At 41.7% G+C, this 17,747-nt stretch overlaps 1 protein-coding gene across 4 annotated transcripts in view; it reads left to right on the forward strand.

The window, feature by feature from the left end:
- The window catches only part of MORC2 (MORC family CW-type zinc finger 2), a 48,240-nt gene that overhangs the window by 13,561 nt on the left and 16,932 nt on the right, over nucleotides 1-17,747 (forward strand). For 2 of the 4 annotated variants that reach the window (XM_035099052.2, XM_060269504.1), the window contains exons 5-6: nucleotides 8,619-8,709; nucleotides 17,004-17,112. In XM_035099052.2, the coding sequence (XP_034954943.2) occupies nucleotides 8,619-8,709; nucleotides 17,004-17,112 (200 nt within the window). Of the gene's footprint in view, nucleotides 1-613; nucleotides 8,710-10,894; nucleotides 17,113-17,747 lie in introns of those variants that run through there. The other 2 variants (XM_035099055.2, XM_060269505.1) reach the window with 2 other exon arrangements.

Raw genomic sequence — 17,747 nt, forward strand, 5'->3', positions numbered from 1 at the left:
AATTAGGTGTCATCTGGTTTTGCAGTGATCCAATCAGGTCACAGTAGGATTCAGCTATTGATGTTATGTGATTGCTATCAAGTTGGTTGGTTTTGTTGTTGTTCTTTCATTTAGTGAGCTTGTAAAACCTAGTAAAATTAAAGAAATGGCATAAAGAGTTGACTGGTCACCCAGAAAGCGATATAAAATAGTATTATTAAGTGAACAAGGCTACAGTTATGAAGAAATTAGAAGAAAAATTGGTGGAAACTTAACCAAAGGTTGCATTTCTGAATGTTTGAAGAGGTATAAGGAGACTCAATAACTACAAAATCAGACTGGTAAAGGCAGGAAAAGGTGCACAACAGCAAGTGACGATAGAAGAATTGAGAGACTGTGCTTACATAAGAAAACCATCTGGATGTATACAGGATGACATGGCGCAATGTAATGTGAAGTTGAGTGCAAGGACTGTTCGGCACAGACTGTAGGAATATGTTCTAAATGCTAGAATTCCGAGGGAAAAAGCCATTGTTATCTCTCAAACAAAGGTTGAAAAGATTAAACTGGGCTAAAACCCATGTTAACTGGATAGCGGAACAACGGAGCTTTGTTATTAGGAATGATGATTTCCTTGCTTGGTGTGATGGCATGAAATACATGAGGAGAAGCACCGGAGAAGATTTATATCATATTTGCATTTCACCTACAGTGGTACCTTGACTTACAAATGACTCGACAACCGAATTTTTTGACTTATGAATGGGGGGAATGGCCGCGCGCTTACGAATGTCTCGACATCCAGGAAAAAACCGTGGCGGTTTTAGATAGGGATTTTTCAACTTACGAATTTTTCCGTTTCCAATGCATTCCTATGGGAAATTGCATTTCCAATGGCGTTTTTCGACTTACGAATTTTTCAACTTACGAAGGTGCCTTCGGAATGGATTAAATTTGTAAGTCGAGGCACCACTGTACCGTGAAACACCCAGTTAGTGTTATGATCTGGGGTTGTATGACAGCAAAAGGTGTGGGCAGAATTTGCGTCATTAATGAGAATGTAAATGCCCTAAAATACATAGCCCAGACCTTAACCCAACTGAAAAACTATGGAGCCGACTAAAGAAACTTGTTTGCCAATTAACAGAGGCGATAATTCAATCTTGGTTTCATGTTATTACAGCTACAGAACTAAAAAAAAAATTGGTTCACTCCATAGGAAGGCATTGTAAGGCCATAATTAAAGCTAAAGTTTGTCCAACTAAGTATAAACTGACATGGTGAAAATTTTTATGTATCTCATTTTTTTCTATGTGTTTCATATTTATAACTGCTGTTGTGATATATAATCCTTCATAAAAGTTATTGCATTATGTTCTTCATTAAATTATCTTTCCATTAATATATAATTTTTGGTATATATTTGGTATAATATATAATTTTTTGGTTACTCCAAAAAACTGGAGTTATGAGCCACCAGACCTTGGAAATACACTTTTTCCAAAAGGTTTCCACAGTTTTGGCCACTAGTGTAGTTAGAGGGATGTGGGTGTAAGTTCAAGCAAAGTAGCCTTCAAGTGAGAAAATTTTGCTTTTTATTCTGAACAACTATCAACAAAACAGTAAAAGCAGTACAATAAAACATCATTTCCCAGAAGCACGAAAACAAACGTTCTGAATTTCGCTATTTAATTAGGCAATCAGATCTTGCTTCCAGACTATCTTGAAGATGACGGAGATTCTTCAGAAGAAATTACTCCTGTGTCAGACACAGGAACCAGGCAACTAGTACAATGGCTTTCTTCTCTGTTGTTTTTGCAGTTGGATTCAAAACTATGCCTACTTGATCTCTTGAGGGACTTTAGAATATTAGAAGATCCCCACAGATCTTGTAGAATTCTGAAGACTGAGTACTTGAACTTGCAGAGTTCAGAGGACTAAGAACACAAGCTGTTGTGTCCTTCATCATGGTATTTTTACCAAATCCAGAAGAAAATCCAATTGCTGTTGGATTACCTGGTGAATTTTGATTTACTTAAATACTGGTATATCACCTGTCAAACCAAGAGAAGTATGTTGCAATCAGGAGTTGCAAAATTTGCTGCACCCACAGAGAAAATAAGAAAAAAGTAACAGCTAAATGCTGTTAGCTGGCAAAGTGTACATTTGCTTACCCACACACCAACTGGGTTTATGTACACTGCTTCCATTTTTATTTTTGATCATGAAATAAGTAGAGTTCAGCATTATGTCCAGATGTTTGAGAATTATTTTACTGCTGATTGCAGGATGGCCTAGCTGCTTATGGCCTAGTTATGAACCTTCCAGGCATTTGTCTGGATCCTGCGCATCAAATTGGAGAAAAATGAATGTGTGAAAATACCCTAGAAAGGTCCTCAATGGTTTCAGGTTGGTGGAGAAGACAAGGTTGCTTGACAACTAATTTTGCTAAGTCTTTTAAACATCCTGCAAACAACACCAGTGTGGAATTTGGCCTGGAATTTGTATCAGCAGGAGCAGAGAGTCCTCCCAGCTGTCATCTTCAAGAATGGGTACTGTGAGCCTCAAACTATACACTCTGGCAGATCGTTAAAACTGAGGTTAACATTGAAAATTACATTTGCAGCACTTCAGACTTCTTTTCTGGTTGGCATACTCCTTTTCTGTTCAGTTGACATATTAAAACCTGCCATTCTCTTGTCCAGTCATTTCATCCGTGATAATGATGTCTTCACTATTGCCAAGTGTATACCATATATATTCCTGCAGAGTCAATGCACTCATGCTATCAGAATACTACCGTGCCACGTTGGCTCCTGCAAACTTCGAATCTAGCATTGCCAATTGAGAGCAAAATACATCTTTAAGAACAGCAAAGTGTTTGTGCAGTAGAAGGACTATTAACATCTTCCCAGCATGTTTTCAAAGTGACCATGGAGAAAATAGTAAAACTACAGCAGTATTAAAAATTATCTTTTGAAAATGTTTAAAATATCATGGATTAAAGGTAAAGGACCCCTGACAGTTGAGTCCAGTTGTGAATGACTTTGGGGTTGCGGCACTCATCTCGCTTTACTGGCCGAGGGAGCCAACGTTTGTCCGCAGACAGTTTTTCCAGTTCATGTGGCCAGCATGACTAAGCTGCTTCTGGCGAAACCAGAGCAGCACACGGAAACGCCGTTGACATTCCCGCTGGACCTATTTATCTACTTGCACTTTGATGTGCTTTCTAAATGTCAGGTTGGTAGGAGCAGGGACTGAGCAACAGGAGCTCACCCCATCATGGGGATTCGAACCGCGTCCCAATATAATAGATTACTAAATAATAAATCTGTTGAAAAAGTTGCTCCATTTCACTTAACAGCAGTAAGTTTTATATTCTGGCTGGGAAAGACTGATAGCAATCTTCAAACATTAATGAAAATGGTGGAATCCATCCGCTACATCAAGTGACTCTGCTGAAAGAGCATAATATGAGCCTGCTGAATGACACCAATAGCTCATTAGTCCTGCATCCTGTTCTCACAGTGGCCAGCCAGGTGCCTGTAGGAAACCCTCAAGCAGGATATGTGTGGCTTCCTTTGAAAGTGACTCTGAAACTACAATTAATCCAGAATGCAGCTTCCAGATTGGTGACTAGGAGTGGCTGCTGGGACCATTTGACACCGGTTTAAAAGACCTACATTGGCTCACAGTTGAGTTCTGAGCACAATTCAATGCATTTGTGATGACCTGAATGAATGAAGGAATATTTATTTGCATCAGCCATAGCAATAATACAACAATACGATATACAATGAATAGAAATAAAAAGTCAATTACCGTATATAAAATACATTTTAGGGTTTTGAATCAATAGTTAAATAGTGGATCTTATTCTGATTGCCCCAGTTAAAAACCTTGCAACCTTTGCTGTCACCTGCTCATCTTGATCTGCCAAGAGAAAGGACACTGTGGCAGTGGTTGGGTGACCTGGAATGGACAAGAAAAGTGATGACCTTTAAAGCCCTAAATTGCTTTGGCCCTGTATACCTTAAGGAGCATCTCCACCCTCGTCATTCAGCCCGGACACTGAGCTCCAGTTCTGAGGGCCTTCTGGCGGTTCCCTCATTTCAAGAAGTGAAGTTACAGAGAACCAGGCAGAGGGCCTTTTCAGTAGTGGTACCCACCCTTTGGAATGCCCTCCTGTCAGGTGTCAAGTAATTAACCAATTATACAGCCTCCTGAAGGCAGCTCTGTATCGGGAAGCATTTAATATTTAACGTATTGGTCTCTTATATTCTGTTGCAAGCGGCCCAGAGTGGCTGGGGCAACCCAGTCAGATGGGTAGGGTACAAGTAATAAATAATAATAATTACTATTATTATGAATGCAACAGTACTCTTCCAACCTGTGATTTCCCGCAACTGATATTCAGAGGCGCAATGCCTCTGGCAGTGGAGTTAGAACATCATGGCTAGTAGTTATTGATAGCCTCCTCTGTGAATTTTTCTAATCCTCTTCTCCAGTCTTCAGAGAGTAGCTAGAAGTGGGGAGGCAGAAAAAGGTCCTCCTTTCCTTCCACTCTGCAGTTTTAATCTGAAATCTTAGGCGCAGTACTGTGCCCAGAGCTCAGAAACTGCTTGCGCTAATGTTGTAAACTGTGCCTAGATCCCTAGAACAATGGGAGTTTCAAACACTGGATCTTTCCCGGTGGCTTTGTGCAGTGGAAAGAGCTTTGAACTTTGCAGCATCACATGCCAGCTTCCCTATGGCTGACCATGGCTCTCCAGTGGTCAAACTCTTAAGTATAATAAACTGAAAGAATGAAACTTTCTGACCAAATGGTTGAGGAGCTACAGTGGTGTAATCCACTGTATCAAAAGCTTTTATAAGATGAGAAATAAGCACTATCGTTTTTCTCCAGTTTGATATGATTAATTAGACTACTATTCCTATCTCTGTTCTAAACATAGACCTAAAGTCACATCTGTGAAGGAAGTAGTTCTAAAGCCTTACAAAGTCCAAGTATTTACACCTTCAACCACATGGAGAAAACATTGACCCTAATACCCATCAACCGTCAGACTGGAGCAGACCTTCAGTATGGGCACATTGCTGCCCCAGAGTTTAAAGGTCTTGTAGGAATATCTCCAGGACAACCTGGAAAGGAGGTTTATGAGCCACCTATCTCCCCAGCCAGTGCATCTATATTCCCTAACTTATTCCCTAACTCTTTGCAGAGGGGTCCCAATAGTTTACTAAATTGACCTGGTATGAACCCTGGAGGTGGATAAACGGAAGACCATGTCTCACACCCTCTGCAACCATTTCAAGTAATTTACCTATGCATTGTTTCTGAAACTTTCTAGCACTTTGCCAGCAATATGATTAGACTTCCTTGACTTGCTCATGACGGCAAATGTAGATGACATATTGAGTTTCTGTGAGTAGTCTGAGGAACATAAACAGCATGTCTGCTTAGTCTTGGAGCAACTATGTGAACACAAGCTTTCCCAGGGACCTTCTAATGGTTTAATGGAAAACGATGTTCCTCCATGGATATACAAAGATCTCAGCAGTGCTTGGGGCTTTGCCAACTTCTTCTGCAGACTTGTTTATACCACCTCCCATCTGGTTTCACCTTTCACTGCTTCTGAGAAAGAAGACCCTGTTGCAGGTGTGCAATATGCATTCAAAAAGCTGAAGGCTGTCTTCATCTCTGACCCCATTCTGGTTCACCCTCACCCAAGTCAACCATTATAATAACAGCAGATGCATCCAGTCAGGTTGTGGGGGCCATTCTGTCCCAGTGCCAGAACTGCAGCATTTTATTTGCAGCAACAGGCCCCCACTGAAGAAAATGACTTCTGGGATTGGGAGCTACTGGCCATCAAGGCAGGATCTGATAACAGAAACATATCATACATTTGGATCATAAAATGTACAAAACCTCATCAGGTCTATTTGTTATCCTCTTACATTTGGTAGTTGCAAACCAATATTGCAGGAAGAAAGGCAAGGTTGATATATTTTTTTATCTTGAAAAGATGGGCTCTGTTCCTGTGAATAGATCCTACTATCCTTAATGCTTACCACTCCATGGAACTGTCAATGTGGACTTCCCTCCCAGGCTCAGAGAGCCCTGCCAACTGATGCATATGCCATTTAGCATCTGATTGGTGTAGCAGCCGGTGTTGACTAATCTCATGTCCATATAAGAGATACTACCTGTTTCGCAAACCTAGACAGCATCTTAAAAAGCAGAGACATCACCTTGCCGACAAAGGTCTGTATAGTTAAAGCTATGGTTTTCCCAGTAGTGATGTATGGAAGTGAGAGCTGGACCATAAAGAAGGCTGATCGCCGAAGAATTGATGCTTTTGAATTATGGTGCTGGAGGAGACTCTTGAGAGTCCCATGGACTGTGAGTGCTCACTGGAAGGACAGATCGTGAAGCTGAGGCTCCAGTACTTTGGCCACCGCATGAGAAGAGAAGAATCCTTTGAAAAGACCCTGATGTTGGGAAAGATTGAGGGTACTAGGAGAAGGGGACGACAGAGGACGAGATGGTTGGACAGTGTTCTCGAAGCTACGAACATGAGTTTGACCAAACTGCGGGAGGCAGTGCAAGACAGGAGTGCCTGGCATGCTCTGGTCCATGGGGTCACAAAGAGTCGGACACGACTAAACAACAACAACAACCTGTTTCACCACCAGAGATACTACTATCCTGAGTGTCCACTTAAGCTTGAGACTCTCCATGGCTACCATATTGCTCCTGCAGGGGCACTGTGCATTCCTGAGAAGTTCCTGACTTCTGGTGCCTATCCATATGAAAGTATATAAAACACTATGTCTAGTTCTGTGGTGTTGGTACCTGGAACAAGACCCCATACCAGAGACCCCAGGGTTTACCCCTTGGAGACTATGAGTCAACAACTCTTTGGCGTTCATTGTTAAACTCCTATCTTCATGAGGAAATGCTGGTGATCTTAATTGTGATGGATATGCAGCTCAAAATAGGGCATTTCATTCCAAATTAGGGCTTACTGTCTCGCCCCCGACACACACACTAAACCAGGCATTCCACTTCTTTGAGCTTCCAGCTAAATGTAATCTCAGACCACTGGTTTCAGTTCATTTCTTTGTTTATGGAAGGCATTAATGGAGCTGCATGATATTCCCATGACATATCACCCATAAATAGTCAGAAAACAGTGGGTAAACCGATTCCTGGAGTAATATCTCTGCTGCTCCCTCTACTGTCATCAGGATGAATGGGTCTTCTATTGTCATGCACAGAATTCACCTGTAACTACACCACTCATGTATATACCAGACCCCGTTTTATACCAGTTATGGATACCAACCGGGGACCTTCTAACAATCCCCACTTTATCCTTGCTCCATGCTGCTGGAGTTGAACTCTTATATCTGTACAAGATACTTACCAGGTATGGGGCAGCCTCTCCAGCAATATGGTATGGCACTGGGATAGATCATTGCCAGATTCCTAGGAGTTAGGTACCACCTATATGAGTTTTACCGTTAATTCTCTGTTGCTTGCTGAAATAGACATTTTTATTTTTTTGTCCAAAGTCTATTCCATTGACCTGGATCAGGTTCATAGCCAAAATCACATTCCCTTGGATGTTTAATAGGGTCAAGTAAACCCACTGATGCACTGACTAGAATTTTACAGATTGTGGATTTTATACCTGGGCCTTGTCCTGTGTATATTGAAATACTATCAAATGAGGATAGTGGTCTTGTGACAGTCTTACTGGTAATTGGGTTAGCCATAAAACTGTGGATTTGGCGAATTAGCAGCCAAGGGATTTGTAAATTTCCTAGTTTATTCTGTATTTCCTGTTCTGATAGTGGTGTATTTCTGTTATAAAAGTGACTTAACTGATATAGTAAGGCTGCCATACGTCCGGAATTTTAGCCAGAATTCATCTGTCAAAAATAGTGTCTGAGCGGAATTTTCGCAAATTGTCTGAAATTCCCTCCTAAAGACGTCTCAGAATTTGCCTCCTTTTATTCTAAATTATATACTTCACAATCCACAAGCAAAAAAAGATATCCACAATATCTTAGTAAACTTACCTATACCATCACTAACTCCTGATGAGGAAACCTTTTTAAGATAGCTCTATCTCCCCGGAAGAAATTGACAATGTTTTTTAAAAAACTGAAACTACATTAAGCTCCAGGACCAGATGGGTGGTCTCATTGGTGAAAACTTATATCTCACCCCTGAAGGCAACTCCTGGAGGGTGACAAGCACCCTCCTTGTTGAACTAAAAGTTGTTGACTTTCTTTTTCCAGAAGGCATTTTAAGGTAGTGTTTAGATTTATGTTTGGTTTCATGATTATTTTTATTTTTCTGTAAGGCTATGCTTTATATATGCCACTTAAAAATGCTATCAACCAAGCTGTACCTAAATGCCTTAAATGAATGAATGAATAATCCCATACAAAGTAGACCCATTGAAATTATTGGACCTAATTTGGTCATGTCCGTTATTTCAGTGGGTCTATTCTGTGTAGGACTAGCATTGGCTGCAACCTGTATGTTGTTATGACAAGGAAGTAAAGAAAATTAGGGAGACGCATATTTTAAGTAACAACCCCCCTGTTTCTGTTGTTTTTAGATGATGCTGCAAGTGTGATTCAGTTTGGTAAATCTGCTAAACGGTCACCAGAATCTACTCAGATCGGACAGTATGGGAATGGCTTGAAATCGTAGGTATTTGGACCCCAACCTCCTGAAACCTTTTGGTTTGGCTAAGGAGGTATAAGAAGCAAGAAAAATAGAGTTTTGCTTTTGCAAATCAATTCAGAATTTTTGCATTGACTTGGCTTGCTTCCTAGCACTACCAATGTCCTTTGTGTATGTCCTTTAGCCTTATTTCAGGAATCAAGTTTAAGTTGTAGGCCAACAGCATTCCATGTTTTTATTCTCTCAAGGCAATTTTGTATAAGACAAGACACATACACACCCACCCCTCCCCGATACCCTTAGCACTTTATAGGTAATAATCAAATTACTGTAACATCCTACGAAATACTGGGTGATCCCACCCAGCAGTCGTTGCATGTTAAGTGGGGACAATATGGGAATGTGTGGGCACATTTCCTGATTCCCCCAGAGTGTGCGGGCAGAGTAGCCATTGCACAGCACTACCTTAAAGAGCAACTCATAAAAAAAGCAATCTTCTGATCTGGCTAAGAAGAATTTGGTTGTCTTCTGTATCAGATAGTCCTTGAAGATTTTCATGAACAAACGTGTCTGCTCCCAGATGGCTGTCTGTAGCTACAAACATTGGAACAGAAATTACTTGAATACAGCCTGAAATCCTGATTTCATATGAAAACTATTGTTGCATGCCACCCCAATCTCAGAGCGGTGCAAGATTCCAGGGGTTCCAGACGCTTACCTGGGGTTCTTGTTTTCTTTTGGGAATGAAGCACAGTGGAAACTCAGATCTCTTTATGATACAGTATATGGTTTGTTCACGCACATATACAACCTGAGCCTGATGGAGGGGCTCCCTGTATTAACACCCCAAAAGTGTCTTCTTTCTCCCATAGCTGCAGCCTTGGATTCAAGCAGAAATCAGCCATGGCACACTCTTATTTCCTGTCTGCAGCTTTCCCCTGCTAGATCACACCACAGCAAACTCTGACCTCAAACTTTGTGCTTCTAGCTAAGAGCTGGAGGAGGGTCCCCTCCCATTTGTAATCTGGCACAAAGCCCCCTCTCTTTCGCTATCTTAATGGCCCATCACCCAGGTGATTGCCTCAACACAGGGAGCTAGCCTGTCTTATATTCTAGCATTGGGGGGGGGGTTATAGCTGGCTGGCACCCACAAACTCATAACAATACACTTACGAACGACTCGACAACCGAATTTTTCGACTTACTTGGGGGTAATGGTCGCGCGCTTACGAATGTCTCGACATCTGAAAAAACCCGTGGCGGTTTTAGATAGGGATTTTTCAACTTATGAATTTTTAGATAGGGTTGCTTCGACTTACGAATTTTTCCATTTCCAATGCATTCCTATGGGAAATCGTGTTTCCAATGGCATTTTTCGACTTACGAACTTTTCTACTTACGAAGGTGCCTTCGGAATGGATTAAATTCGTAAGTCGAGGCACCACTGTATTTCAGCTAGGTATGCCAGGAGTTATACGGGTATGTTGCTCATGAATCGAGCAATAGAGATTGAGCAAAAATCATCTGACTTGGGACTGAGTAATAGCTCCCTTGAGGCAACTGACGCTTGACACTAGAGACATTATTAAAGACAGAAATCACAAGAACCAATCTCTGCTGAACAAACAAGTTGCAGACGGAATTAATTCCAATTATCTTGCTTATGTCCTTGTGTGATATGAGTGATTAATGAGATGAGACCTACTGCTAAATCATTTGGAGTGTCTTACGAAACCATTTCATCACCGTCATCATTTTTTACTGAGAATTTGCATTGCAGATAAGTGTTAAGCAGCAACTGTTGGTAAGGGTTCTGCTGAGTCTTCTATGCCATGCTGTCTGAAAGCAAAAGAAAATGCACAGTGTGAGTTCTTGAGAGAACAAGTAACTTCAACCAAGGAGGATTTAATACCCTTGGGGACTGAACCCTAAATCCAAATTAACTGTGCCCTTTCCCAGATTTAGAATAATAGAATCTTAAGAGTTGGAAGGGACCCAAGGGTCATTTAGTCTAACCCTCTGCAATCTCAGCTAAAGCATCCATGACAGATGGCCATTTAACCTTCTGGCAAGCCATCTTCAAATTTTATTTTATCTGTTAAATTTGTATACCATTCTTCATCCAAAGATCTCAACCTCCATGGAGAGAGCATTCCACAAAGGGGAGCTGCTGAAGAAAATGTGTGTTCTTGTGTTACCACCTTCCAGATTTCTCATGAAGGAAGCACACAAAGAAGGGCCTGAGCTGATAATTGCAGGGTCTGATTCAGTTCATATGGGGAGGAGCAGTCCTTAAGGTATTGCGGCTCTGAGCAGTTTAAGGCTTTATAGTTCAAAACCAGCCCTTTGAATTGGGCCCAGAAACTAACCAGCAGCCAGTGCAGTCAGGGCAGGATTGGTGTAATATACTTAAATTATCTTGCCCCAGTGAGCAACCTGGCTGCTGAATTCTGCACCAACTGAAATTTCTGTAGCATCTACAGCGGCAGCCCCAATGCACAAGTTGCATAATGTAACCTAGTGGTTACCAGAGCATAGACAACAGAAGTTAGGCTATCCCTGTCCAGGTAAGAGTGCAGTTGGGCCATCAGCTGAAGTTTATGGAAGGCACTCGGCGCCACTGAAGCCATCTGAGCCTCAAGCGACAGCAAAGGATTCAGAAGTACCCACAATCTACGTACCTGCTCCTTCAGAGGAAGTGTGACACCATCAAGAGCAGGCAACCTCTCATCCATCTGATCTAGGGAACCACCCACTAACAGTCTTATCTGGATTGAGCTTCAGTTTGTTGGCTCTCATCTAGTTCATTACCAAGGCAAGACAACTGTTCAGCGTATCCACTGACAGCTGCAGATGTAAAGGAGATGTAGAGCTGTGTGTCATCAGCATATTTCTGACAACGTATTCCAAAACGCCAGATAACCTCACTCGGCAGTTTAATGTAGAGGGAATAAAATTGAACCCTAAGGAACTCTATGGTGAAGCTTCCACGGAGGTGAAGAGCACTCCGCAAGCATCACCCTCTGGAAATGGCCATCCAAGTAAGACCAGAGCCACTGCAAAGCATTGCCAGCCATCCCTGACTCAGAGAGCTACTCGAGAAGGATAGCATGGTTAGTGGTATCAAGCTGCTGAGAGGTTGAGGAGCATTAACAAGGACACATTTCCCCTGTCTCTCCCAATAGAGGTCATCATACAGGACAACCAAAGGAGTTTCTGTGCCAAAACTGGGACTAAACCCCAATTGAAAAGGTTCCCTACTTGCTCCCTCTCCCTAAGCTCTGGAATATACCAGGAAGCCAAATGGGCTCCACAAAGCAGGAGAGGGCACTGGATTTGCACATTTATCCAAATACAGTAAAACCACGGCAGGCAGCAGTATTGCTTCCTGCATTTCATCAGTGGGATTTCATAGTCGAGAGACAGCGAGAATCTAAACTCATGGTGATGAACAAGTTTGAGAAAAAGTTACAAACTGGTTTGCTGGGGTTACATCTGAAAGCTCACTTGCTGTCATGTGATCCCATGACAGTTGATACCCATAATCTATAGTGGGTGGAGAGCACCACTAATACCTGTTGGCACACCTTGCAGCTTTGGTGAATTAGATTGAAGTAATCACTTGATGTAATGGCAAATTCTTAAATGGGAGTGCCTGATCACCTCATCTGTCTCCTGATAAATCTCTATGTGGGACAAGAAGCTACAGTTAGAACTGGATATGGAACAACTGATTGGTTCAAAATTGGGAAAGGAGTACGACAAGGCTGTATATTGTCTCCCTGCTTATTTAACTTATATGCAAAATTCAGGAGAGTACAAAATATGGTCTGAAGCTCAACATCAAAAAAGCTAAGACCATGGCCACTGGTCCCGTCACCTCCTGGCAAATAGAAGGGGAAGAAATGGAGGCAGTGAGAGATTTTACTTTCTTGGGCTCCATGATCACTGCAGATGGTGACAGCAGTCATGAAATTAAAAGATGCCTGCTTTTTAGGAGAAAAGTGATGACAAACCTAGACAGCATCTTAGAAAGCAGAGACATCACCTTGCCGACAAAGCTCCGTATAGTTAAAGCTATGGTTTTCCCAGTACAGTGGTACCTCTACTTACGAATTTAATGCATTCCGAAGGCACATTCGTAAGTCGGAAAAATTGCAAGTCGAATCCCATAGGAATGCACTGGGAGAAAAAATTCGTATGTCGAAGCAACCCTATCTAAAAATTCATAAGTTGAAAAAATCCTATCTAAACCGCATCCAAGATGGCGGACGGAGCTCTGTTCGTAAGTCGAAACATTCGTAAGTAGAGTTATTCGTAAGTAGAGGTACCACTGTAGTGATGTATGGAAGTGAGAGCTGGACCATAAAGAAGGTTGATCGCCGAAGAATTGATGCTTTTGAGTTATGGTGCTGGAGGAGACTCTTGAGAGTCCCATGGACTGCAAGAAGATCAAACCTATCCATTCTGAAGGAAATCAGCTCTGAGTGCTCACTGGAAGGACAGATTCTGAAGCTGAGGCGCCAGTACTTTGGCCACCTCATGAGAAGAGAAGACTCCCTGGAAAAGACCCTGATATTGGGAAAGAGTGAGGGCGCAAGAAGGGGACGACAGAGGACGAGATGGTTGGACAGTGTTATTGAAGCTACAAATATGAGTTTGACCAAACTGTGGGAGGCAGTGGAAGACAGGAGTGCTCTGGTCCATGGGGTCACAAAGAGTTGGACATGACTAAACAATAATCACTTACAGCTTCTGGAGTTCAAATGCTTTATTCATGCAGGAACTATTCATAGGATGAGTGAAGATAGAAAAATAGCAGACATCTTGTCTGGAGAGGACAGCAAGCAAAATTGCTAAGCTTTTAGGGTGGAGTTAACAGAGGTTACAAGTAAGTGCTGGCTATGTTGTTACACAAACAGTGCCCTCTAGTGGTTTAAAGCTACATGGATCAACTATAAGCTTAAAAGAAGGTAATGTACATTTGCTTTCCTCCAACAATATCAGGTGTTTCCTGTGGTCTATCTCCTTGGATTTTCACAAAATGCATAATAATAATTGCAGAATATTTATAAAGTTACAACTCTAAATGGAGATCTAGTTTCTTCCCAATTCTTCCAAAGGAAGATGTTCTTATTCATGACCACGCAGAAAAACCTTTACAGCAAATATGGACAAACTGGACAATTCAACAAACTGAAACAATAAAACTATCCATAAAACTCTAAAAGCAATGAAACAATTTATCAGACAGACAATTGATTAAATGTTGACTGGGTTGCACCCTAAAGAAAGCCTTCATAAACAGAAAATGTCTTCAGTATGTACCAAAACATATTCACTCAAGGTATCTTTCTGATTTTGTCTGGTGATTTGCAACACTAAATGGGCAACCCTTTCACATGTGTGAATTACAGAATATAGGCTCCATTTTGTACTTTTAACTGGCATCAACTCAGGTTGTCATTAGCTCTTCCCTCCTTCAGAAAGATCTTGTGATGAAAAACCACCCCAAGTCTTCACAGGATAGCCTGTGTATGAACTTGTACAAAATGGAACAAAAGGAAAGAGCTGAGACAAATAGAAACTTAACTGTCACTAAGATGTGCTGTACTGTACCTCTGTTTCTTCAAGTGCATGTTGCAGATACAGTATGTAAGAAGCTCCCTCATACCGAATCAAACCATTGGTCATCTAGCAAACACATCATTGTCTATGCTGGCAGAAGCACCTCTCCAGAGTTCCAGATGAGGGCCTTTCCCAGCCCTACCTGGAGATGCTGATTGTTGAATTTGAGACTGTCTATAAGCAAAGCATGTTTACCATTGAGCCACAGTCCCCTCTTCAAAAGGACTAGGGCAACAAATAGTGTGTATGTTGAAATCGAAATTTCTTGTCAACAACTTATGAAACTAAGTAGGAGAGCATTGCTCTGTTGTGCATTTATATATTTTACTCCGTATCTGCATGTAATCAAACTGCCATGGACGCTCCGAGGCACAGAAGCTACTTGAACTCTGGTATATGGGAAGAATCTGGATTATGGTGTCTATTCTGTTATTTTACAGCTTCATGTAGGGTTAAACCACAGAGCCTAGGGTTTGCTGATCAGAAGGTCGGCGGTTCGAATCCCTGCGATGGGGTGAGCTCCCGTTGCTCGGTCCCAGCTCCTGCCCACCTAGCAGTTTGAAAGCACATCAAAGTGCAAGTAGATAAATAGGGTCCGCTCCGGCGGGAAGGTAAACGGCGTTTCCGTGTGCTGCTCTGGTTCGCCAGAAGCAGCTTTGTCATGCTGGCCACATGACCCGGAAGCTGTCTGCGGACAAACGCCGGCTCCCTCAGCCTATAGAGCGAGATGAGTGCCGCAACCCCAGAGTCGGACACGACTGGACCTGATGGTCAGGGGCCTTTACCTTACGGTGGGAAGGTAAATGGCATCTCCATTTGCTGCTCTGGTTTGCCAGAAGCGGCTTTGTCATGCTGGCCACATGATCTGGAAGCTGTACGCCGGCTCCCTTGGCCAGTAATGCGAGATGAGCGCCGCAACCCCAGAGTCGGTCACGACTGGACCTAATGGTCAGGGGTCCCTTTACCTTATAATTATTGCTGATGAATTTTAATGCCAGAGTAGGACAGAGTAGTCCTGGCAAATAGAAGGGGAAGAAATGGAGGCAGTGAGAGATTTTACTTTCTTGGGCTCCTTGATCACTGCAGATGGTGACAGCAGTCACGAAATTAAAAGACGCCTGCTTCTTGGGAGAAAAGCAATGACAAACCTAGACAGCATCTTAAAAAGCAGAGACATCACCTTGCCGACAAAGGTCCGTATAGTTAAAGTTATGATTTTCCCAGTATTGATGTATGGAAGTGAGAGCTGGACCATCAGGAAGGCTGATCGCTGAAGAATTGATGCTTTTGAATTATGGTGCTGGAGTAGACTCTTGAGAGTTCCATGGACTGCAAGAAGATCAAACCTATCCATTCTGAAGGAAATCAGCCCTGAGTGCTCACTGGAAGGACAGATCGTGAAGCTGAGGCTCCAATACTTTGGCCACCTCATGAGAAGAGAAGAATCCTTGGAAAAGACCCTGATGTTGGGAAAGATTGAGGGCACTAGGAGAAGGGGACGACAGAGGACGAGATGGTTGGACAGTGTTCTCGAAGCTACGAACATGAGTTTGACCAAAGTGCGGGAGGCAGTGCAAGACAGGAGTGCCTGGCGTGCTATGGTCCATGGGGTCACGAAAAATCGGACACGACTAAACAACAACAACAGGACAGGACAATTGAGTTATTTGTAGGAAAAGTCTTCTCCATTGAAAAATAATATAAAAACCAACTACTATTTTGGATAACTGGTTAACAACCCTAATGAAGAATTTTAGTTGAATAACCATACACCTTTTGATTTCTTTATTAAATTTACGTATTTCCCAATCTCAGCATAGGTGCCATATTTTGAAATATCAGTTGGAAGTATATTTTTAATGCTGTCATTCATTAGAAATATTATTTTTTAAATATTTTTCATATTGGAAGTAACACACCAAAAGCAAAATAGTCTCAGAAGTAAGCAAATCTGTCTTCCTTAACCTACTTAAATATTGTCCTTGTTGATTAAAACTGTTCCCCTCCACTTAATCAACAAGGGTTTTATCTTATTAATCTACCAGCTAGGATAGATATCAGAAGTCTGGAAATGTGGCAGAAAGTTTGGTGATATTATTCACGCAAGTGCCCAGATATATAAATGTTGCATTATGATTTATACAACAGAGGTGCTGATTGAATGTGAAGTATCACTCAATTTAGTTAGGAGGTTGTGTTTTTTTGCTGTGCCGTTAGGAACTACCGTAGTCAGTATCTTGGTCACACTTGAGTGTGACTTAAGTGTTGGGTACTTGCGTCAAGTTGGAACAGTAAACAAGTTTACATCTTTGGTTATCAAGAAAAAATGCTGGCTATTAGGACATGGATAGCAGAGTACTTTAATGTTGCTACTAAGCTGTACAATGGTACCTTGGTTTGCAACCATTTTGGATTACAACTGTTTTGGATTACAACCACGTCAAACCCGGAAGTGTGTGTTCCTTTTTTGGATTACAACCCTTTTTTTTGGGAGGCCCCATTGGCGAAAGTGCGCCTTGGGTTACAACCTGTTTTGGTTTACAACTGGACCTCCGGAACAGATTATGACTGTAAACCAAGGTACCACTGTACTCTGCTTCTGCTTCAAATCTGTGATTAGCTATAATAAGTGTATTGATCTTGAGTAAGACTTGTTGGTATATACCTTAACACTGAAATCTTCCGATAGGGGTTCCATGCGTATTGGCAAGGATTTTATCCTCTTCACGAAGAAGGAGAACAGTCTCACTTGCCTCTTCTTGTCTCGCACATTTCATGAGGAAGAAGGAATTGATGAGGTTTGCAAACATTTTGTGACTTTTAGAAATCAAACAGTATATACAGCTGTATTAACTTAAGCCATGCTCTTATTACGTATTAAATATGAGGTCCTCCGATTATTTTTTTACTATTTTACACTATCTTAAATTTGTTTCAACTTTTTGCAATATACAAATTACAACTACTACTAATAATAATAAGATTATGAGCCAGCTAAATCAATAATGGAAAACCTTGGGAGTTTCTTGAAAGCTTGTTGGAGATGACCTTCATTAGACGATAGTTAGTTTTGGATTGTCTACTGCAGGGATGAGGAAGCATTTTCAGCCCAAAGGCCACATTCTTTCTGGGAAACCTGAGGCCCACGTGTCAAAAGCAGGCAGCACATTTAATACGAATTTTACCTTTATGCAGTTGGGTAGTTTCTATGTGGGCTCAACACATCCCTTTCTGCCCTCAGTCCAGGCAAGCCAAAAGCATCACTCAAGTTCAAGGACACATTGCAGCTAGCCCAAACATTCAAGGATCCAAAGCAGGGTTGATTAGGCCTTGGCGGGTGGAGTGCCTTTTTAGTGGAGGATCAGTTTTATAAATTGGGACCTTTTAGAAGTTGCAGCCTTACTTAATAACAGTTTGAAAGTATCCATTTAAA

Source organism: Zootoca vivipara, chromosome 17 (genome assembly GCF_963506605.1).
Source record: "Zootoca vivipara chromosome 17, rZooViv1.1, whole genome shotgun sequence".
Classification (NCBI taxonomy): Eukaryota; Metazoa; Chordata; class Lepidosauria; order Squamata; family Lacertidae; genus Zootoca; species Zootoca vivipara.